Raw genomic sequence first — 25669 nt, forward strand, 5'->3', positions numbered from 1 at the left:
TCCAGATGCTAAATCAGTGTCAGACAAGTGCTAGTTTCAGCAGGCTGTTTAGGATTCAGTGCAATTTAGATGCTAGTTCAGCTTCATGTGGACACTCATCTTGACAGGGCATGGAGAAATTGTGAAGAAGCTGTTAGTCTCCCAACTTCATACATATGTTCAGATGAGAGAACTACATTGTAATTTGACTCTTCAGGTGTGATGCAGCTTTTAAGAATGAGAAATTGTTACAATTACCTTAATTAATAGGCCTTCAGATATTTCAGAACATTGTCTGAGCTCTGAGGATGACAAATAATATTTGGTAACCAACAGCACACAAGACAGCAGAGAATGGCAGCAGAATTATTACAGACGTGTTTTCTTTATCTTTTGACAGAATGAATAGACAACACAGCATAAATGGTGTGTGCATCTGTACTGTGCACAGGCTTATGAATGATCTGGAAAGTCTTAATTCACAGGTGGCATTAGAGAGAATTAATTTTCCTAATTCCTCATGAGAATGGTTAGGCAGTAATTTGTGCAATCCCTTTTACAGAGTGAGCAGGTCTTTGGCACTGTTTGGATTATTGCACACATCAGGATGTAAAACATTCATGTATTTCAAGGAATGACACTGTTTAGGGATAGCTAGTGCTAAGGCAGAAGTAATCTCAGGTAGTCTGACATGTTTAGGAAAAATTTTTATGGAGATATCCAGCTATCCTGTGCATGCATTTATTTGTGTGTATCAAATGGACAATTAACAGTGCAACTGCTTTTCAGTGCAACTGAAAAGGTGTTCATGAGCACACGCAGATACACTTTTATAGTTTTTAAAGCTCATACACCCCCCTAGACATGGCTTACAGTTCTTTGTGGTGAATTCTCTTGGTGTTTACTGCTGTAAAGGCAGACCGTGGTTCTCTGCCCGGTAAGAAAATCTGACAACCAGTATACAACTCCAGATACTTTCAAAACAAACTGAAAAAAATCCCTAGTTTTATGAAAGCTGATTTCTATAGACCTTGGCCATGCTAAACTGCCACTCACAGTTCTGCTTCATATACTACAGGCAGGATGCTGAACATTACCACTCAGTTTTTAATAAATGTCTGCAGAGAAGCCCAGTTTAAAGCTCTTAAACTGTATCTCTTAAATAAAGATGAAAATCTCTTCACATGTATTATTAGTTTATGGTTATATGGTTTTATCCATCAATATGATGAATAAATCTTTTATTCTCTATTTAATTCCTTAGTTTAATAATGCATCTAAATATACTTAATTCTAAAATCTGAAGCCTTTGTAACACTTTTTCAATACTGGAAGCCATTCTGTCATTCCCATCTCAGTGCAAAGCCAATTGATTAGTATCCCCAAAAGTGCATCTCAAATTCTGTCTCAATGTATTAAACTTAAGCTGTCCCTAAAATTAATCTCTGATTAAAAGTCATAAGCAAAATGCATCTGATTTCATTCCTCCAGGACCTGATTCCGTCCTCAGTGATTCAGTTTAGACATTTTGGGAAGATGAGTTGTCAGCTATACTGTTGTAAATTCTGGTAGGTGTCATGAGCAGGCTACTGATTGCCTGTGGTTCCATCTAGTATTATCTGAAAAAGAGTTTTAAACAATATTGCTTATTTGAGCCTACTCATTTTGAAACAATCTGGAATTTCATAATGTTGAAGCAGAAGGTTAAAGTTTGGATATGATCAGTTCCTGGTTTAGGTAAATATCTAACTAGATAACACAGGATTATTCACAAATATTTGAGCATGCAAATAGTGAAAGAAGCCTGTGACCCCCCATGTCAATAAAGACAAGCACATAAAGACTAAGGATTCAGATGTCTAGGTCAGACAATGTGTCTGGGATGCAAACAGTCTCACTTTATAAGGGGAACACTGTCTGAACACTTGGTAATAGATGCTCAGTAAACTGTGAGAAATACTACCTATCTTCAAACAACTCATTGGTCATGATAAATTATGCAGGGGTGGCTTTGTGCATAATCTCTACGATTTGACTCATCTGCAGAAAGTAGATATAGCTGACTAATACCTGATACAAAATAGATTAACACAATATCTGTTTAAAAATTGCTGCTACCTTCTGGCCACCACTAAATACTTACTAAAGGTTTTAAGCCTCTAGCAGGTGAAATGAAAGACCTTGCAGTTGTCAGAATATTAGATTTGATTTCCCTGTCTTTTCAGATATGGCAGCATTTAAAGCCAGTCAAAGAGTTCTTCTCTGCTGTAGAAGTTACTGGTATCTGGTAGAAAGAATACAGAAACTTGGACTCCAACAAAGAATTAAATTCTTAAGTTTTCCTCAGTTTTAATCCCTATCAGGTATGTGTTAGAATTATGAAGTGGAATCCTTAATGGTTGAGAAGAATTTAATTAACACTGGAACTAGATGATCCTAAGGTCCTTTCCAACCCTAACTATTCTATGATTCTGTAAAAAGAAACATAAAAAAAAAAAAAAAAAAATAAAAATAAAAAAAGCAGCTTTTCAGGAGTTCCTGTGGTGTTGCTGAACAGTAGGTCCTGTAAGACCTTTTAAAGTTTTTTACTTAAAAAAAGCTCTTGTAACATGTTAAATCTTGGTATACACCAACAGATGAGAGTCCTAATAAGGCCAACGCAGGAGGTACATGTACAGTGGACTAGAAGAGGTCTCTCAATGAAACAAAAGTTGCACTTCGGTGATACACTGTCTGGTTCTCAACACCTGTAGTCTCCAAAATTCATGCAATTCTTGGTGGCCCCATATGGGACACACCATATGTCTTGGCACAGTTTGGTCTTCTCTGTAGGTCTATGGCTACGTATGGAGACACCTCTTGGGACCTAACAAATTCTAGACTGCAGCATCTTTGAATTCACCCTAATAGCTCCTAAAAGAAAATTCCGTGCCAGGAAACAGAGGATGTCACAATCAAACGAGAAGATCCCTCAATCAGATTGAAGTTAGGAGAGGATTTAAGAGAGTCATTGATGAGGTACAGTTTAAGGAATAATGCATAAAACATTTCTTTGCCTGGTGACACTGTCATCCTTGTCCCTCACACGTACTTTTCCAGCTTCTGTTTCCTCTCAGGAATAAAAATGAACAAATTTCTACAAAATCAGGAAAGGGAACCATACTACTTACAGCCCCATGCTATTCTACTATGACTGGCATTTCGTACTCCCCTGTGACAGAGATGCCTTGTGTCTTTCAGGGAGCAACAGTTCTTTCTAAATGCTAACAGGGTTACAGCACTTCAAAGACTTTCTACTATTTCTGATCACCATGGTGGACTTATCTCTAAATGTAAATAAAATGCATTCCTTTGGAGCAAGGACAGAATCTCCTTATGGCTATGAACAAAACACAGAAGATCTCTCAGAAGTGTCAGAAGCAAGGAGTAACATTTTCAGAGACATCTTAGTCACTTATGGGTCTAAGTAGTGACTTCTGATCAGCTGCTACCAATGGCAAGCTTAGGTGTTAGGGCTCTAGATACATGTTCTGTCAGGATGATTTTTTGAGGCTGACATAGGTACTTTATTTGTGGTGCCAGTGGAAAGAGATGGGCACCCTACACAGCGTTCGCATTAAAGAACTTCATACCCAATAACTGTATGTGGAACTTACGCTTGTTAGCACTGCAACTCAGTACTCCCACGTGCTGAATTTGTAACTGCTTGTAGTCAAGGTGCTTAAAAAAACAGGAGTCAGAACTTGCGTCTGCACAGACACCTGGCACAGGCCTGCCAACATATAGGAAAGCCCAAATCAGTGGTTCAGATCTATTAGCAAAGCAGGAGGAGGTAGTGGCAGTAGTCTGACATGTTAGTCATTGCAGAACATGCCCAGACACAGACCCATAGGGTGCTAAGTCCTCTTCATACACAGGGGTCGGGTACAGCTCACTGCCTACCAGAAGACCATGCTTCTTTACTTGGCTATTCTATAAGCCTGGCTAAGTATAATTCGTTGTTCTGTATGTTGAAGCAGGTCTACCACACAGCAAAGAATGTAAAGTCTGCAAGTCCAGGGAAAGAAAAATGAAAGGGGAGAGTCATGCAGCTGAGGCCAGTGGCATTTCCTTCAGAAAGGAGCACTCTTGGTCCCATCATTGACAAGCTGTCATATCAGCATTTTTCATTGGGTTTTTTTGTTAAAGTATTTAGTGAGAAAAATTTTCATATGCATAATAAAGAATTCTGCTGATCTGTCTTCAGCTAGACACTACAAAGATAACTGGAGGCAAATATAGTTACAATAGGGAAACGAATTAGCAATGAAAAGATGAAGAAGAGATTTGTTTGACTTTGGTCATCGTAGAAGTTTGCTGTCAAGTCTAGATTAATCTCCTTAGCTCACTTTGTAGTCAGTGGGAAAACATAAATATGTCCTCCTACTAACAAGGAGAAAAATAACTGTTACATCTGAACCCAGGACAAATTCACAGAGAGTTATGCATTCCACCCACTCTCAAAATCTCTTTGAAGATGAACTGTTCTATTGCTCTCCACTCAGATTTACAGAGCCATTTGTGGGTGAAAATACCCAAGCTGTAACTGGTGAAATATGATCTGATAAAAATACCAGGTACAGCAACTTATTCTCTAGGGATTTTGTGAAATTAATAATCTACTTCAAAATAAAGCAATTCAATTAAAAATTTAAGGGAATAAATATCTATACCGAATTTGTTAAATGGCAGAACTATCTTTACCTGATATGTTTATATTTATATTACTGTCTGTATACAGGACTAATATCCTGTGGACACTGTAGCGAAGAATTCTGTGTAAAGAAACTTACAAAAATGTCTTGCAAACATATAGAATCTCTTTAATGTCTGTAGTGCTTCACTTATTATGTCTACCATATTTGCTTTTTTCTTCAGCCTCTAGCACTAAAGCCAATTCTTACCTAATTTTTCATGTCTGTTACACTGCTATGAAATGCACAGCATAATCTAAGGAACTCGATTTGAGAGGCCAGGTCTATTGGAGGCTGGTGGAGCTGGGCTGACAACGAAGGGGAACAGCGGTTTTGGTAGGAGGCTTGCCAGGCTGGTCAAGAAAGCTTTAAACTAGATGTGTTGGGGGAAGGGGGCATCATTCCATCCCAACACACCCAGTCAGTTGCCACCACCTATAATAAATGCTTGGAGCAATGCAGAGATATTCCAGCCGCTCCAGCCAATGATCTGGCTTCACTTGGAGATCGGCTCAGATGCCTCTATACAAATGCCTGTGGTATGGGGAACAAACGAGGAATTAGAGATGCGTGCACATCTATGGGGATATGATATAATAGGCATCACAGAAACATGGTGGGATGGCTCCTATGACTGGAGTGTTGGAATGGAAGGTTACAGGCTCTTTAGAAAAGACAAGCCAAGCAGACAGGGAGGGCCAGTTGCTATTTAAGTTAGGGATAGGCTGGAGAGTACAGAACTCTGTCTGGGGACAGGTGAGCAGTCAACAGAGAGTTTGTGGGTCAGGGTCAGAGGAAGAACAACTACAGGGGACATTACTGTGGGGATCTGTTACAGACCGCCTGATCAAGAGGAATCTGTGGATGAAGCTCTCTATAGACAGATAGGAACAGCCTCACGCTCACAGGCCCTTGTCCTCATGGGGATTTCAACCACCCTGACATCTGTTGGAGAAACGGTACAGCCTGGCACAAGCAATCCAGGAGGTTCCTCGATTGTGTGGAAGACAACTTCCTTCTGCAAGTAATAGAGGAGCCAACAAGGAGAGGTGCCATGCTTGAAGTCGTGCTGACCAACAGGGAAGGGCTGGTCAATCGGAAACGTGATGCTTCAGGGCAGCCTTGGCTGTAGCGATCATGAGATGGTCGAGTTTGAGATCCTCAGGACAGTGAGAAGAGCGTGCAGCAAGCTCACTGCCCTGGACTTCAAGAGAGCAGATTTGGCCTCTTCAGGAACCTGCTTAGGAAGGTTCCATGGGATATAGCCCATGGCGGCCCAAAACTGTTGACTGGTATTCAAGGATCACCTGCTACAAGCTCAGGAGTGTTGCATCCTGACTAGAAGAAAGTGCAGCAAGAGGGCCAGGAGACGTCCTTGAACGGATAAGGAGCTGCTCAGGAAAATTTAAAGCAAAAAAGAGGCTTATAAAGGGTGGAAGCAAGGAGAGGTGGCCTGGGAAGAATACAGGGATGTTATCCAGGAATCTAGGGACCAGGTAAGGAAAGATAAGGCCCAGTTAGAATTAAACTTGGCTAGGGATGTGAAAGATAACAGGAAGGGATTCTATAGGTACATTGCGAATAAAAGACAGACTAGGGACAACATGGGCCCTCTCTGGAAGCTATCGGGAGAACTGGCTACCCTGGATTTGGAGAAGGCTGGGGTTCTTAATGTCTTCTTTGCCTCAGTCTTCACTGGCAAATTCTCTGACTACAACACTCAGGTCTTGGAAGGCAGATGCAGGGACTGTGAGAATGAAGACCTTAGGCCCACTGTAGGAGAGGACCTAGTTCGAGACCATCTTAAGAACCTGAACGTTCCATGGGACCTGATGAAATCCATCTGCGGGTTGTGAAGGAGCTGGCAAATGAAGTTGCTAAGCCACTGTCCATCATATTTAAAAAATCATGGCAGTCAAGGTGAAGTTCCCGACAACTGGAAAAAGGGGAATATAACCCCCATTTTCAAGAAGGGGAAAATGGATGACCCAGGGAACTACAGACCAGTCAGTCTCACCTCTGCACTTCGCAAAATCTTGGAGCAGATTCTCCTGGAAGGCATGCTAAGGCACATGAAAAACAACAAGGTGCTTGGTGACAGCCAGCATGGCTTCACTAAGGGGAAATCCTGCCTGACCAATTTGGTGGCCTTCTATGATGGGGCTACGGAACTGATGGACGGGGCAGAGCAGCTGATGTCATCTACCTGGAGTTGTGCAAAGCGTCTAACACTGTCCCACATGACATCCTTGTCTCTAAATTGGAGAGACATCAATTTGATGGGTGGACCACTCTGTGGATAAAGAACTGGCTGGATGGCCGCATGCAAAGAGTTGTGGTGAATGGCTCCATGTCCAGCTGGAAACCAGTAACGAGTGGTGTCCCTCAGGGATCGGTGTTGGGACCGGTCTTGTTCAACATCTTTGTCGGTGACATGGACAGTGGGATTGAGTGTGCCCTCAGCAAATTTGCCGATGACACCAAGCTGTGTGGTTCAGTTGATACGCTGGAGGGAATGAATGCCATCCAGAGGGACCTTGACATGCTTGTATGGTGGACTGATGCCAACCTTATGAAGTTTAACCATGCCAAGTGCAAGGCAGGAGCAATCCCAGGCACAGCTACAGGTTGGGCAGAGAAGAGATTCAGAGCAGCCCTGCAGAGAAGGACTTGGGGAGATGATGATGAGAAATTGAAGTTGATGAGAAAATGAACATGAGCCGGCAGTGTGCGCTCACAGCCCAGAAAGGCAGCTATACCTGGACTGCATTAAAAGGAGCGTGACCAGCAGGTCGAAGGAGGTGATCCTGCCTCTCTACTCTCCTCTTGTGAGACCTCACTTGGGAGTATTGTGTACAGTTCTGGTGTCCTCAACACCAATAAAAAGGACATGGAACTGTTGGAACAAGTCCAGAGGAGGGCCGCAAGGATTATCAGGGGATGGAGCACCTCCTGTATGAAGATAGGCTGAGAAAGTTGGGGCTGTTCAGCCTGGAGAAGAGAAGGCTGCGTGGAGACCTCAGAGCAGTCTTCCAGTATCTGAAGGGGGGCTATAGGGATGCTGGGGATAGACTCTTCATTAGGGACTGTAGTGACAGGACAAGGGGTAATGGGTTAAAACTTAAACAGGGGAAGTTTAGATTGGATATAAGGAAGAAATTCTTTACTGAGAGGGTGGTGAGGCACTGGAATGGGTTGCCCAGGGAGGTTGTGAGTGCTCCATCCTTGGCAGTGTTCAAGGCCAGGCTGGATGAGGCCTTGGGTGGCATGGTTTAGTGTGAGGTGTCCCTGCCCATAGCAGGGGGGTTGGAACTAGATGATCTCAAGGTCCTTTCCAACCCTAACTATTCTTTGATTCTACGATTCTATGACTGTGTTATTTCTGTTTAACAAGAAGGAAATTGCTGATATTAACAAAAGAAAGAGAGGTTTTGTTTGTTGGGGTTTTTTTTTAAGACAAAACAGAATGGAATAAAAGAAAATGCAGACATACTATCTTGTATTTCTTGTAATGAAACAAGTGTAAGCCACGGAGAATTTACACTTCTTAGCATTTATGTAGTCTTAAGAAGAGGTAATCTCTGATACTGAGTTACATTGATAAAAAGAAGAGGACTTATTCACACACATCCTTCAATGAAAATGGAAGCATGAAAATGAAACACTATTTGATCTCTTGCATCCAAGTGGATGTTTCTGTGCTGGTATTTAAAATTGACCTCACCCTGTTCAAAACCTGTGTAAATAAACCTTGCATTTTATTTTCCTTTCTGTTTTGGAAATTGGAGTTCCAGGGACAAGCATGTGTAAGATGTTAATGTCTGCGGGTGAGAGTTGGATATGAGTAACTGAAATGTATGTAAACTTACAACCTTCTGGCTCTGAGAATTACCAACAAGATTAAGATAAGCAGGAAATGTTAGAAGTCATCGAAAACACACTTGAAAGAGATTGTTACAACTGCTGTCAGTAATGGACATAAATGAAGGACAGATGCTCAAACTAAAAGGTCAAGATCAAACAGCACCTGACACTCCTATCTCAGAATCTGTTTGCTCGCTGCCATCTGAATATTTGTATCAGAGTCTCTGCAAACCAAAATAAATATTTTAACTTGCAAATATGTGCTCCTACACTGCTTTGAAATCACCTTTCCCCCCTTTTTTTTTCGCCTCCCTAAAATAACCAAGAAGTTTTTATCATCACTAGTTCTGGAAAGGTATCAAGCTCTACTCAGTTTTGAAGTTACCAGAAGCTCTTTGTAAAGTCAACAGACACTATTTAGGAATTACAAAGGTAATGTTTGATTTTCTGGGAGCAATCCAGTGAGTTCTCAGCACTAGCAATTTTCTCATTTCCTAAACAGGAAAAAGGTATTTGTGAGAAAATGTTGTATAAGACCATTGTGCTTTGTTTAGAGCAGTGGATGCTACTGAAATGGAGCTAAACAACAACTAATAATGAGAACAAGCACTGTAAACTGCAACTTACTTGCCTATGGAGGAAAAAGAAATCACTTGTTTACTTAAGGAAACAGTTACTTGTAGCTATTACTTGTACATGACTTGATTCTCATTGAATAGTTGTTAAAAGGAAGGATTTATGATACTAGGACAGTATGTTTCTCAGTTGCACAGGGAAACTAATGCTATGAGCAACAACTCAAACATGCCTGCTGTAGTCCTTCTATTACAAAATCAAGTATAATAGGCAGCTCCTGTATTCACTGTGGCAGTTTGGCACAAGCAAGTCAATCTGCCCCAGAAATGTCCTTTGTTAAGATAGAAGAGCTTTTAAGTCTGACAGCTGTTTCTGCCTTGCTTTCTGCAAATGTGCCCCATGCCTTGTTGTGAGCTGTATTAACAGCTTCTAGAGAAGGATGAAGTCAGCAGCTTGCCCCTTATATCTTGTTTTAGTTGCAATTTTCTACTTGAGGAGCCTACATTTTTATTATGTTGAAGAAAGCTGACAAAACTGGTGTGTAAAATCTTGACCTGCAAATTTCCTAGTGAGGTAGTTGTTCCAGCTGATTAAGAATCTGTGTTTTAAATGAAGTTAACTGTTGCATAACAGAATCATAGAATCATAGAATAGTTAGGGTTGGAAAGGACCTTAATAATAAATACTTTAGTAAACTTGTTATGCTTCAAGCCATTAGTAACAACCTAAGTGATGTTGTGAAGGGTCTCAACTTTCACTTACTCAAGGAACAACTAGTATCTCAATACCTCTAGTAATTTCTACTGAAATGTATTGAAGAATCCTCTAGGATACTTTAATTAAAGCTTGACAATATTGAAATTTCTTAACCCTCATCCTTTTCTCAAGAGTATTGCACTGCTGTAAAGATGTGTGGATAACTGATCTGGCAAAGCCTTGCATTTTAACAGTAGTAGGTCAAAATACTAAAAGGAATTACCCTCCTCTACCTGAAAATGGATATCTGTAACAGATGAAAGTTACATTCAGCATGAAAAAAACCCAAACCAAACCAATTTTCATTGCTCACAAGAAAATATCCTGAAAGGATTACAGTGTTCCTGGGAAAAGTTCTGCTTACCAGATCCACTGCTGCTCACTTGAGTTATTTTTTCATCATCTTCATCATCACTGCTAAATGGCTGAAAGGCAGTTTCTGACTCTGTGTCTATCTGATAAGCATCTGGCTCTTGCTCAGCAAAGCTTCGCAGTGCCACAAGGCGGTGATGAATTGCTGCATACAGGTATCCAATGTCTTTTGAGCTTGCCTACAGAACACAAAATGCACACAGTCCAAGCCAATAAGAAAAATCTCATTTTTTCACAGAGAAGCTGACTGAGAAATTTTCTAAAGTAATGAAAGACCTGTATTTTGTCTTTTTAAATCAAAACAATCCATTTAAGATTCACACTTAAGAAAATAAAATGAAATACAAATAATGTCAACTTTAAGTGGTTGTGGTTTACAATATATAGCTGTTGATTATTTTTTCTATAGTTACAAGAAGCAAGCTCGGAAATTATGTCCCCTGAAGAATGGCTCCATTTCTTGAGTATGTTTCTAGAAGTAAGAATAAACTTGCACTTTGTTTTACAGAATAAATAAGAATTTTAAAACCTAACTGCAAAGAAAAATATTTGTGATTATAAAATTTAAAGATATCATGAATTCTGCTGCTATTGTTGAGCAGATGAGCATCATCAAGTCAGGTATTGAGAACTCGGTGCTGCATATGCCTGGGATGATATCCATTCCATTAGTGGTATGTGAACCACAGTCTGGAAATGTCTGTCCTAAAGCCATATCCCATCTTCACACCTTCTATTTTTTTTTAAATACCAAGGGATAGGTCATTTCATAATAAAAGCTATGTAACAGCTAAGCTAAGCACAGTACAACAGAGCACAGAAGGCCATTTGCTAAAACCAAAGCCTCAGATAAGTCTTCAGAATTCTAGAAGAAATGTGAATTTGTGTGGCATTTTTATCTCTTGCTTACCTGAATTAGAAATACTTGAATAGAATGGTCCTCTTGGGCTGTTGCAGTGAAGCACAGGCTCTTTCTGTTTGCTCTTTTTATAACCATTTGTTCCCAGAGTCGGGTGTTGAGAATAAGTTTCAAATTGCCTTGATTTCGCATAACTAAAATAAAAAGGTTTATACGATAAGTCATTGGAGCCATCTCCATTTTTACTGCAGCAGTTTTCTCTAGCACTTGTATACAACTAGTATTTTCATAAATAAGTATTTTTAATTTGGTCTAAAACCTGACATGGTGATTTTTTTTTTTAATTATTTTTAAATACCCAAAGACATTAGCTTCTTTCAATTCATACAAAGCAAATAATCTGCTGAAACTGTGCAATAAAGTACAAAAAAATGACAGCACAGTAAAAACAACATTCCAGAAGTGATTTGAAACAGTGCTCCTGCAAAAGCAGAATCAACAAAGAGCAAACTGTCAGGCTGGTGACTGAGCTAATGATACACTGCAGTAAAAATACATAGAAGCTAACAACATATGTAAGCATGAGTGTATAAACTGAGTGAAAAATCCCCAGTGCCTCAGTCCGTAACACAGCTAACTTCTATCAGGCAATGTTAAAAAGATTCTCAGCAGCTTGACTTAAATAAAGCTAGCTACCCAGTGTTAATATTCTGAAATAAACTTATTCTGGCCAGCAACAGTACAAGTTATTTAGTATTTTGTGTGTATGTGTAATTTTGGTATTTAATTCTTACTTAGCCTTGACTGCAGCATTCCATGTTTATTGCTAGAAGTGTCATTAAGCCTCAGGGAGCCTCTGCCTCTTTCAGTCCAAGTTAAAGAAAGCTTATTAAATTTAAAAAGCTTGCAGTTGATCTGAAAAAGAAATACATGATGAAAATTGCCAGCCAATGTTAATTTTATTGGTTCTAAAACTTTATGTTTTTAAACCTTTTGATACAGCTTTTGACACGTTCATATGCATGTATACAAAGACAGAAATATAGACAGATCACCACGATTACTTAAAATGAAATGGCTCCCAGATCTGTGCTAAACATTCTGCTAGTCATGGAAAACATTCAGCATGAATCCCACTTTACTTTTTCAATTATTTCATCTATCTTAACTCTTCGTCTGTGATACCCACTAACACAGCTGAATTTGTTGCAACTGTTCTACAATCTTATTCCCCCACCTATTAGAAACATTATACAGACCAGGATACCAGTACCACTACTAAGAGAGTACTATTAGAAAGAGACTAAAACTTCGATGTTCTGACAAGACAGAAGATTTAATCAATGATAAAATTTCCCTGCCCATGGCAGGGGAGTTGGAACGAGATGATCTTAAGGTCCCTCCCAACCCAAACCATTCTATGATTCTATGATAAAATAATGTAATGTTCAATGTTAAGATTTTTAAAATCATGTCACTGCTATTTCCTAAGAACATTACATTTTTAAGGTGAAGAGTAGTAAGGTGTGTCTTGCTGGGCCAGAAGAATAACTTAATATTTTAGATGAACTATAAAACTAATTACTTTGTGTCATGCTTTAACCAGGATACTCTGACAGAACATTGCTTGTCATAAAAAAGTCTTTAGCCAAATTATTTTCAATTTTGTTGGTTTAGTTACTGCTGTATAGTTGCTTATAAAATGCAAGTGCAGAATGAAATCCTGAAGCAGTCACTTATTGAAAAGGACTACAAAATGAACAGATATGATAAAGAAAATATCAACTTACAGAATAACTGGTTAGCAGAAGCATATCTTAAAAAAGTGAAAATTCAAAATATAAACTGAAGTTATTTTCAGCTTACTGCAATCTGTAATGGATCTCAATGTTCTTTTCAACAACAGAACTGCTCACCGTTTAGTCTTTATGAAATACACACCTGTAATACATTGTGTTCTGCTTCTTCTCCAGTTATAACTTCAACTTTACCTAACAGAATTTTCCCCACTGGCTTGGAAATACAAGCAGCTGCTGATTCAATTAGCGTTGCATTCTTCAACAGAGATGTTTCTGTAGGGAAATAAAAGGGAAATCCACGACAATAAGGCTAGCACATGGGATGGCCTGTGACTTCAGTCATGTCGAAGTAATTTATCTACCTGAGCAGTCACAAAATACAAGCGGCTTAAAATCGTAGTTAAAAATGCTGTCCGAAAGGCATTCACAAAGTTCACTGCATTTTCAAATAATAAACAATAACAATCTGTAATAAATAGTATAACAATCTGTAAAACCCTAACCTTTCCTGAGTAACTTAGATGATTCATTCTGAAGTTAGTCCAGTTCAAATGTCATAAACCAAACTGTAGCTGCTTTCTGAACACAGGTTTTGGCACAAACTGCAAGCGTGCTATTGACCTGGCAACTTGAGAGTAGATTAAAATTATTTACCAGTACTAATTTTATATCCTCTAAAATGCAGTGAAACATAATAATAAAGCTAACTGTACTTGTTTGCTTACTTGTTTGTGGACTGATGTGACAAGGTTCTATGTGCGTGGATGTTATTTCCCCTTTGTATGAACTGGCTTTGTTATACACCTTGGGATGCTTCTCAGGACTCTAAAAAAACCCAGGGGAAATAAGAATTCCCATTTAAATAAAATGGCAATGTTACTTCATATCAAACAGAACACTGAATCATTCAGCAATTGTAGTATCTTCAGAGTAAAAACTGACCCAGATAATACAATTTCAGTCTCCACTGAGAGTAATTTTATTATCATGAGTATGTAATTTTTCCACTAAGAAGAATGGCCTCTTTGTACGGATCCTGGATTAGGATTTAAATCCACTGAAGGATTTAGATGTTTATGTACCAGATAATTTCTGGTTTAACCACTTAAGCCCTAAAAGAATAGTTTAAACATACAAACTTAAAAGCAGGGGAATTAAAAATTTCTATGACCTTCAGTTTTTGCACATAAAATTTCTTAGGCATGTCTAAATAAGTGCTTCTGGTTCCCTACAATGCTCAGTGGCTCAACACCTACCTTGTAGCTAAATCCTGGTCACAAATCATAACCCAGACCTGTGGTGGCCAAGCTTTTCCACTGGCAGATATGCATACTGTTTTCATTCTACTTCTGCTAGAAAATGAATTTCAGATCCATTTTGAGTGGTGCAGTCCACCTCAGCTTGTCAACCACCTTTTTGTCCAAGTTCTTCAGGACTTGATCCGTTAAGCTGTCTCACAGCATGCACAATTCAGTTCAACATGGACACTATCCAGCATACTTATTTCTCCCATCTCTTAATGGTTATGATGAAAACCATTAGAGTGATGGGGACCACATTCTTGTATCTTGCAGCTGTCTCACTTTACGTGGAATACAAAAAAAAACCTTTTTCAGACCAAGAAATGAGCAAAAGAGAAAAAGCGCATACTGGTATGAGTTAGAAATTAGAGTACTTATCTTGGATGGGGAAGATATGGACGCCTAACCCTCCTACAGCAAATATTTGGAGATTTTCTCCTCAACAGTAATTTGACTCATAATTACTCACACCTCTAGAAGAACATAAGGAGCTAAAAAGAATCACTATCTGAAAATAATTATAAATACATTAACCTTCTAAGATAAGACATCTGCCAGCAATTACAGATCTTACCAAAACTCTCTCAACCATGTTTTCTCCAAACACAAAATCAGAATTGCTGATGTTTTGTACATTTCTGTCTTCAAACAACTGACTTCTGTGGAAAAAAGTAACATAAGAATGTGATATAGAAGTGTTTAAAAATTTGTAAAATGTATAAATAAATTCATGCATTTGCCTTAGCAGACCTTGCATTAAAGACAAACAAAAAATGATGACTTAAATAATTAGAAACTTAATTCTTCAAGAAATTCTTCAGACCAGTCAGTCTCACCTCTGCGGCTGGCAAAATCTTGGAGCAGATTCTCCTGGAAGGCATGCTAAGGCACATGAAAAACAACAAGGTGCTTGGTGACAGCCAGCATGGCTTCACTAAGGGGAAATACTGCCTGACCAATTTGGCAGCTTTCTATGATGGGGCTACGGAACTGACAGACGGGGGTAGAGCAGTTGACATCATCTACCTGGACTTGTGTAAAGCGTTCGACACTGTCCCACACGACATCCTTGTCTCTAAATAGGAGAGACATCAATTTGATGGGTGGACCACTCCGTGGATACAGAACTGGCTGGATGGCCGCATGCAAAGAGTTGTGGTCAACGGCTCGATGTCCAGCTGGAAACAGTAACGAGTGGTGTCCCTCAGGGATCGGTGTTGGGACCGGTCTTGTTCAACATCTTTGTCGGTGACATGGACAGTGGGATTGAGTGCGCCCTCAGCAAGTTTGCCGATGACACCAAGCTGTGTGGTTCAGCTGATAGGCTGGAGGGAAGGAATGCCATCCAGAGGGACCTTGACATGCTTGTGAGGTGGGCTGATGCCAACCTTATGAATTTTAACCATGACAAGTGCAAGGTCTATACCTGGGTCAGAGCAATCCCAGGCACAGCTACAGGTTGGGCAGAGAAGAGATTCAGAGCAGCCCTGCGGAGAAGGACTTGGGGGTGTTGGTCAATGAGAAAATTAACATGAGCCAGCTTCAGTGTGCACGTGCAGCCCAGAAAGCCAACCGTATCCTGGGCTGCATCAAGAGGAGCGTGACCAGCAGGTCAAAGGAGGTGATCCTGCCCCTCTACTCTGCTCTTGTGAGACCTCACTTGGAGTATTGTGTGCAGTTCTGGTGTCCTCAACATAAAAAGGACATGGAACTGTTGGAACAAGTCCAGGGATGATCGGAGGACTGGAGCACCTCCTGTATGAAGATAGGCTGAGAAAGTTGGGGCTTTTCAGCCTGGAGAAGGGAAGACTGCGTGGAGACCTCAGAGCAGCCTTCCAGTATCTGAAGGGGGCCTACAAGGATGCTGGAGAGGGACTCGTCACTAGGGATTGTAGTGATAGGACAAGGGGTAACAGGTTAAAACTTCACCAGGGGAAGTTTAGATTGGATATAAGAAAGAAGTTCTTTACTGTTAGGGTGGTGAGGCATCCTGGGTTCAAGGCCAGGTTGGACAGAGCCTTGAGTGGCACAGTTTAGTGGGAGGTGTCCCTGGCCATGGCAGGGGGGTTGGAACTAGATGATCTTAAGGTTCTTTCCAACCCTAACTACTCTATGATTCTATGATTCTAAAATCTGAGAATATTCTCCATATAACATTTCAGAAAAAGGAACATAGAGTATCACACTGTATTTCATGAAGATTATTGAGGATGTTCCTTAAAAGCAAAGAAAAAGAAGCAAACAACATGACACCTCTTCCTCCTCCTCAGGGAAGTGTCTTACTCCAGAAATTTTAATGAGTTATTAATAGTTATCCCTTTATGTTGATGCAGCTCTGGTACCCTTCAGAGGACTGTACTTCCCAGAGCTACAGGTCATCCTTGGTCATCCACCTAACATCTTGGAAAGGCAGCCAGGCAGTGTATTCTAATGCACACAATTTCAATTCACTTAACTACTGCAAAAATGTGAAGGCATGATAGCAGATGATTTATGATGAAGTATAACTGAAACAGAAAAGAAACACCTTCCTTCCACTTTTCAATCACCTGTTCCATAGATACCCTTAAACTGAGAAGTGAAGAAAACTAAATACTTGCAATCCTTTGGTACTGGCCAACAAAGTTTTGGGATATGGTTTGGGGAGAAAATTCCACACACTAGATAAATCACTTCACATTTAGGATCTGGAGTGTGACTGGTTTTGGCAAAACCTACATTAAAACAACACTTGTCCTGCTTCACTTCTGTCCTGGATAAAAAGCATTAAGTATTTTTTTGCATTGCCACCCTGAGTTTAATTACTCTCAGTTAGCCTCTTACTTCTCAGGAGATTTTAAGAGAAGGTGAATGAGTTTTTAAATAGTGGCAGTCACAACTAGTAAAAAGTGTATTAATTGTGGGTTATATTCAAGAATGTTCTAAGTACAGTTGTGATCTGACCTGCTAATTACACAGCCACTTAAATTAACAGGACTCATTTTTCATAAAAATCACTAGAATGTAAACTTCTCTGTCTGCAAGTTGTTCCTGCTGCTGGTTTGGTTTTTTCTTTAACAAAAGGCTTAGAGGTTTTTCATACTTTCTGTAGGGCTTAATTAAAGCATCTCTTGCTGTCAAAGGCAAAACCACCCAAGTTCTTGTCTATTTTTGTTTCCAGAAGGATGACTTGGCAAGAAGATGATCCGATGTTTTGTCACAAACTGGATAATTCAGCACCACTTATCTGCTCTTCCAGATCATTTATCACCCTTTGGACGGCTTACCGGCATGTATGTCATGCAGAGGATACTCCTAGTAATAAGCTGGGTTTGTGGCCAGAACTTTGATGATTGCCTCTAAAACTTAGTTTCTGTGTTCACAGCTACACCTCTTCATATAGGATGAAGGATTTTCCAAGTATAAGCTATCTCCATTTTACATGTAAGGAAATTCCTTAACATTCTCATGCTTGATGTGTTGCTAAAACTAAGAGCAAATAAGAAAGAGAAATCAGAGAACCCATCTCTTTGAAGACTTCCATACATGTCTGGGGCTATGGACAGGGAATGTGTGTTTAAACTAATAAGTTTCTTATTCCTTAAGAAAACTCTCCACTAAAATTCACAGAATTGTGATTGTTTTCCATCCTAAAATTTCATCTGCTACATCTAGGCCACTCCAGTAGCAACTCAGTAAGGACAGCACTCCAGAAGAGATAAAAAACAGGAGCTAGAGCCTTGTTTGAAATGAATAATGTGGGAAACGGATTTACTATTTTCAGAAATGTAAGAAAAAAGTAATCAGTGCAGGATCTTTCTTTTAAGAGAGCTAACTGGAAGTGCCAGCCTTAGAATGTTATTGAAACCTCAATACCCTTGTGTTGCTGCAGGGTAAGAACAAAATGTGCGAGGGATGACATTGCCATGGAGATGAAAAACAGAGGCACTGAATTCAAGGAATGACCACTAACAAGGAAGAACGGGAGTAGGAGAAATGTGTGTAAGATACTGGAAAGGTTCTAAGGAAAGGGAGCCAGGTACTGTCCTTCTCAGTGTCCAGAAGGGTCTGAGTAGCTCCTAGGCCCTATGCTGGCCTTGAACCCTTGCAGTTTTCCAAGCAAATCCTTGTGCAAAGCTGAATACATGACCAGAAGCCTACATTTTCACAGTATTACATTTCTGTCACAACACAAACTCCTTGCTTTTAATCAGACTCAAGAAGAGCAAATTTCTCATTTTCAGTTTACTACAGTCTGTTCAGGAAATGGAACTACTGGTGGTTTCCTGGGACAAAAACAGCTGCAGCAACTGCAGACGGGTAACAAACCACTTCCATTCATCTCTCTATAGAACTGTATCTCATAGAGAAGAAGAGGTGGAAGAGGAAGGAAAGTAAGAGAGACTTTTGCATGCAGCAGTAAATCTTGCTGTTGAGTCTCTCTGCATTTTATTTTGTAAATAAACATCAATAGTTACACCTTGATTAATAATTAAAAACACACCGAAAAGTTCTTTTCTTAGCAATAAGCAGGTCTGGCTGCAATGTTCAATACTACTTAGCATGTACATGGAGTTTAGTAAAGTTGTGTGTATGAATACTTGCTGTCAGGTTATCTGTAAGAAAACATCTATGCCAAAAAGATTTTACTGAAGTATTTTAAAGCCTCAGGCACGTAGTACAGATCAGAAGAATCTGATCTGTAGAAGAAGACCCCCCTACAATCCCAACAGAGCCATAAGCACCTGGTTGTATTTAAATTAGATTTCAGCCTCTCAAATAAAGCCACATTTACCACAATTCCAGATTAGCAATTTCTTTTTTAAAGAACAAATACCATAAGCACTTTTAAGTCTTGTAACTTGACACCAGAACACCGAATTGCACTTCTCTGTCCATCTACTCCACAGGAAAAAGCCTCTCAGCTATTTTTTCTTAGATATTATACAGGTGAGAGAAGGTAAATAGACTTGGAGTGTTGATACCAATTGATTTTGAGGTCAGTACTATCTTCCCTCACCTTTTCAATGTGCATTGCCATCATTCTGAATCAGCTAAAAATTCAGCATGTTTGTGGCTCCATATTATTCTCACAAGGCATCATTGCAGCATTAGTTGTGATAGAAAAGGACAGGCTGGCTCTTCTGAAATCACAGTGAGCAGCTGCCCTCTAATATTCTGAAGAATCCAAATTGTGAATGTAAAAATCCCTTACCTCCTCAGAACCCCAGCACTGTGAATCCCAAATGGTGGGTGCAGAAGGTGGGCCATAGATGAAGAAGGCTGAAGTAGACTCCTCTGCAGTTAATGCGTTCTCTTGGGAGAATGGCAACTGTGTGGCCCTAGCAATTATACGTGGCCCTAGCAATTTTGAATGTCATTCCCTTATCACAACTGATGTATGAGGTGTATTCCTGACGCTCACAATTTCCAGGCAAATAACCCTCGTCAACTATCAGCAAGCAGTATTAATACCCACATAATAACCTGCCGACACTAAGCTGGCTAACCACAGACCTAACATTCTCCTAAGCAGGTCTCCAGAGAGAGGTAATAGCCCACTTTTGCACTAGTATGAGCTCTTTCAGTCATATACAGAGGCAAGTCCAAGGAAGTCAGCTTCCTCATGCAGAAATTCTGAAGTCCATGCTGGTGAACCCATGTCTGCACAAAGACTGCACCCTACCACAATCACTCTAGCTAAACTGTTCATGCCAGTCTGGTGTGGGCACAAGCAGAGCATCAGGTGTAGCATTCACCTTGTCTTCCAAATCAGTCCTATGTGATTTTCTTCACGTCTCCTATGTCCTAATCTCCTATCTCCTAATATGTCCAATATATTGTGCTAATTCCTGAGTCTCTCTGCATCTGTTTATGAGATGCAGTAGCTATGCAGTCAGAAGGGAGTTCTCCAAAAGGACACAAAGATGACTGTAACATTCAAAACCGTAACAAATTTTGAACTGCCAAAGCTGCATGAGATGGCAAACCAAAATAGTTTCTGGCCTCGGGGTTGCTAGTGAGGAACAAAATACCCGACAGAGATTAACTCCTGGCAGAGTCCATTTCTTAACGGCATATGGAGCTCATGTCAGCACCTACAAATCCTGGCACCACACGCAAGCACCAGTGAGCACTGTGTGGGTGTAGATAGCATGGGCTTAGTACCATGTTGGACAGAAAGGCATGCCATAGACCAAGTGACGAAATGGTGTAGAAATATAATAAATGGAAGCTTACGGTGTTGTTGTAGAGCTAGAAAGGTTCACAGTAATAGATGATCCTGCTGCTATTTTGGAACTTACTGAATTCTCAGCTGAAGAGTAAGAGCTGTCTTCAGATACCTAGGAATAATAAAACTACATGAATTAATTAGACCAAGTTTATTTTCTGCTATAAACGTATCTGCTAGAAGTCCAGAGTTACTGAAGTATATGTGATGTTTGTATGTATATATATGTGGTAGTTGGCAGAGCTGCCTCCAGCTGTGTACTAAGCCAGTACCCTTAATCAAAATGCTAAAATACTATGTTCTAAATAAACAAAATCCAAAAGAACCTCAAAGCTGACTGGCCAAAACAGAACGCTGATATCTGAAAGCTGAGACAGCCCACAGAGAAGAGAAATTTTTCAAACACAGTGAGAATGAGTTTAACACTTCACACTATGTCAGTGATCCAGTAATTCCACTGCAATTGATACAGGAACTTTCTTGAAAATCATGCAGTGGAATAATTACTTTTCCTTTTTACCTGAACAAGTGCTTCTTTCTCAGTCACAAGAGATACTGCCGGACTTCCAGGACAGGTCAGGGCTTGTGGGGGTTGTAAAATGGCAGGTTTAACGACATTCCGCAACTGACTTTGTGACAAGGATCCTTGCAAAACACAAAGACAAAATATTTAAACAAAGAGGTTTTATCACACTTACTTCATACCTATGTGTTTTGCCTCTTTAACTAAAAGAATCAAAGCATATTTAAACATTTATTGTTGTCTACTTGCTACACATTCTGAAAAATTGTAAAATTGTAATCCCATCTAAAATATGCAACTCTGAAGTGGCAGCAACCCCTTTATCCTATCAGAATAAAAGGTATTTTGTTATATACATAAATATACTTACTTATAAGTTGTACTTTATTTATTTAAATATTTCTTTACATTTATATTTACTGCTCTGTGTTAGATCTGTCTTCTGATATTTCAAATTTAGCCCTGCACCTGCAGATGCCAAGAGGGTTCTTTATTGCCTTCTCCTGGAGTGCAGTTACTCAGCTAGAAATCCGGAATTTCATTATTCAAAGTTATGATCAGTCTACTCAGGAATTAACTAGTCAGAGGAGAAGCTCATAACAGAGCTTACAGGGTATCTATGTTGTCAAACAAATAACTTGTGAACCCCATAGAGAGAAACGGTGTCATTTTTATGTTTTTTTATATCATCTGTTAAGAATGTCTTTGTGGAACTACAGTGAAAAAATACTGCAATGATGGTTACCTTGTTTTGTACTGCTCATCAGATCAGTATTTCTTTGAAGAAGAGCGGAGGTCATGAATATGTTATTCTTCTTTACTACGGAACAAGGAATTTAAACTTTAATAAAAAGTAACAATAAACTTCTATAAATACTTCATGTTTCTGTAAAACCCCTCCCTATTTTGGTAGTACCTGAGCAATATTCCATCCATCTAAACACAATGTCTGAGATAACTGTTACTGTCTTCATTTTACAGGTGGGTAGACTTCAGCACCAAAAGTACCATGGATTTTTCTGGCTATGTCAGAGACAGAAATCTTTTGGATACTAATGGATGTTTTAAACTCATAAAATCCTTCTTCAGCTTTGAAAACCAGATGTTGCTGGTTTGCAAACTCCATTGAAATGGCAATCCTATCTGGACCAATCTTAGCCGTTTTTTAGGTGTGTAAATGAGGCTTAAGAACATGGGAATAAATATGTGCACACCCCTGTTCTGGTAAAAAGGCTTTCATAATTTCCTATAATGATGGCAATGCACTACTGGTGCTTTCACTGTTTTAATACAGATACCAAACACCAGCCAGAAAGTGATGGTAATCATGTACCATGTCCTGTAAAACAACAGAACTAATACTCCACACACAATTACTACTTTTTCATTGCAGAAAGATTATGGTTTGTTCCTGTAACAATGTTGTGTCCCCTTAAGATTATTTAGAAATCCTTTATGTCAGTGCCCGTCAAGCACCTGTCTCTGGGAAGAGACAAGTATTCAAGAGCACTTCATTGTTCCTGTTCATGTTAAGTGGGAGAATACTCCCAGGGTTACTGGCTAGGTAGAAGACAGGCTCCTAGGACAGAAAATTATATTCCTATAGGAACCGTCACTATTAAATTGCAAGCAAACTAACTCACGTAATTACTTCAACTCCATCCTGGTTTTTTCAAGTATAATTTGTACTTGAATTTGTATACTCTATAAATGCATATTTGCAAATTATTCAAAGATTCCTCCCTAACACTGCAAGATTCCTTAACATCAAATGCAAAAAACATTTCTTCTATTGAACTGCCAGTCCCTTTTGTGACACTTGCATTTCTTTCTCCTGTCAAAATACCAGCCTAGTAAAATCACAGAATCACAGAATCCCAAGGGTTGGAAGGGATCTCAAAAGATCATCTAGTCCAACCCCCCTGCAAGAGCAGGGTAACCTAGAGTACATCACACAGGAACTTGTCCAGCCAGGCCTTGAATATCTCCAACGTAGGAGACCCCACAACCCCCCTGGGCAACCTGTTCCAGTGCTCTGTCACTCTCACAGTAAAGAAGTTTTTCCTGATGTTCACAGGAAACCTCTTATGCTCCAGTTTACACCCATTACCCCTTGTCCTATCACTGGACATCACTGAAATTGCAGCTCTGTCCTGCAGAAAAAGCATTTCTGTACAGCTCATTATTTTACCTGTTTTATTTAGTTAGTTAGTTAGGTTTTTTATTTTCTTACTTTTTTTTATTTTTAATTACCTGGCTGGGAGGGAGGGAAGGTAGGAACTATGGTGAAGGAACACGATCTCCCTCTTTTCTGAGTGCAAGTTGGATCTGAAAGGGTGAGAGACAGAAATTATCATTTGTTTGGAGAAAAAAATACATTAATTGTAAGGTTAGCCAATTTGATGTTATGCTATCATTGGCAGTAGAATAAATAATTACTGCTAGCTACCAGCTTTCTGAAGTAGACTGTTAGGTTATGTGCATACTGCTGAATTGGAGAGGTCCCTGAGGCCAAGCGGCACAGCCTGGCCCAGGCACTGTGCTCATGGCTAGTCCACCCTCTAACAGTTGGAGACCACCAGTTGGAGAGGCTGGAAACAGAACCAGGAAGTGAGCTATCAGTTAAGCAGTGTGGACAACCAAGAGGTCAAACACTCGTACTTCCTCCTGCACACTGTTTTATTTTCTGGTATAGGCATACCCTAAAATTTCTACCATATCTGCTATATTTTATTTATGATCTTGGTATAATTTTCAGAGTAAATCAAACTTAGCTTATCTTAAATTTTTGTACCTACAATCAGATGCGTCCCAGGACTAGATAAAACAAAACACAGTGTACACATATTAATGCTTAAATCCAGAAGTAACTTTCTGGTTCCATCCATATGTTAAATAAACACTGTAAATAAAAAATGAGTCCTTCTGCTCAGTAGCCTCAATGACTTGTGTGCATTTCACATGGAAGTAATACACAGTTCTTAAAAGGCCTTCCAGGTCAGCTGTTGGCTGGATGGAAGGAGGGGCCCTTCTGGAAACTGCTTCACATTTTCAGGGGTTGCCTAGGGAACACTGATCTCTCCCACAAACCAGGAAATCTCATTTCTTCCAGCCCTTCTCCTCCCTTGACTGTGTTAGCAATCCAAGGAAACAATATAAAATATACAGTTTTTTTCAATACTTTATGTAATACTATGCAAGCATAGAAAATTAATATATTTTCATTTAAAAGGGAATTTATTTGAAATTACCAGGAAATTAGTATCGGTGTTTTAAGTTTCCATGACTTGTGGTATTCCTATAGTGCAGAAATGTTTCTTAGACAGGAAAATTACTTATCTTCTTTACCAGACGAGAACACAAACTATAATAATTAGAACATGACTGAAGCTAAACATCATACCTATGTTAAACTGAGCGTCAGACTTCTGGTGAGTAAAAGATGATGATCTTGCGCGTTTTCTGGAACAACTAATGAAATCTAGAGAAAAGTAAATATAATGTTCTGCAGGGACAGATTGGCAGGAGATTTCAGAATAATGTTATGATATGGAATTAAAACCTGAACACACTAAATTCTAGGAATGACTTATAGGAACAGCTTTAAGGCAGTATCTAAGAGCAAGAAGGCTTTGGAATCTGTCAACACCAGGTACAAAGCCCCAGGGGCTTGTCTGTTTTCCTAAGTTCAGGGAACCTAAATCAAGCACTGAGAATCAGTTCGTAGCCCATAGGCTCAGAAGACATAAGAATGAGAAGTTACATTATAATGTAGCCTAAGCAAATAGAAAAGGGCAGCTAGAAGCTCATACAGCTGATTAATATACCTGGCCACTTTTCAGGGCTTCTGGAGTTTGGCTTTCTTATAATTATAAAGGTTAAAATGGAAGAATTCTTGAGGTAAGACAGGGACGTAGAACCACAGAATCATAGAATAGTTAGGGTTGGAAAGATCATCTAATTCCAGCCCCCCCGCCATGGGCACGGACACCACATGCTAAACCATGTCACTCAAGACTCTGTCCAAGCTGGCCTGGAACATTGCCAGGGATGAAGCATTCACAACTTCCTTAGACAACCCATTCCAGTGCCTCATCACCCTCACAGTAAAGAACTTCCTCCTTATATCTAACCATGTATATTGGGACATAGTAGATGGCTCTAGAACCCACATAGTCTTCATCTACTAACAGGCATTTGTCCTTGCTCATACAAAGCAAAGGTCCAAACACTTATGTCACCAGCAACAGTCAGACCTATGAATAACCCAGTATACTATACTGTTTCAATAAGGTGGTTATTACCATTTTCAGCTTTGCAAACTGGGTCTTCTGCAGGCCGCTGGAAAAAACAAAAATAAGTGTGGAAAGGTCAAGGAGAACAGAACAGCCATTTTCTAGAACAGGACACAAAGTATATCAATCCAGTGTATATGCATTAAAAGCAGTCTTGTTTCTAATTTCGACTCCTCCTTACTCCATTCTGAAACCATTTATTACAAGTCCTAACCTAGGCTAAAATCTTTTATTACTGCTAGGATCATTGTCTATAGAATACTCATTTCTCAGCATTTTTTATCAATTATGAAAAAAAAAGGTTTTTTACCTTCAAAGGACGGTCCTTCCTTTCAAAAACAAATGTTGGCTGGGCAAGCACCAATCTCTCTGGAAAAGAGATCATTCTTGTTAGCAATTCT

At 39.6% G+C, this 25669-nt stretch overlaps 1 protein-coding gene across 1 annotated transcript; it reads right to left on the reverse strand.

Moving 5' to 3' along the window:
* Positions 1-432: 432 nt before the first annotated feature.
* RANBP3L (RAN binding protein 3 like) lies at positions 433-25653 on the reverse strand (the record flags this gene model as incomplete). Its single annotated transcript, XM_080638264.1, is given in 17 exon segments — positions 433-453; positions 457-474; positions 476-513; positions 516-560; positions 10273-10459; positions 11191-11333; positions 11934-12054; positions 13081-13211; positions 13664-13763; positions 14814-14898; positions 20459-20562; positions 20971-21095; positions 21719-21793; positions 23227-23301; positions 24377-24454; positions 25278-25314; positions 25579-25653. Coding segments are annotated over 17 exon segments (1458 nt in total).
* Positions 25654-25669: the final 16 nt, after the last annotated feature.

This window comes from Psittacula echo (genome assembly GCF_963264785.1).
Source record: "Psittacula echo genome assembly, chromosome: Z".
NCBI classification, from domain to species: Eukaryota; Metazoa; Chordata; class Aves; order Psittaciformes; family Psittacidae; genus Psittacula; species Psittacula echo.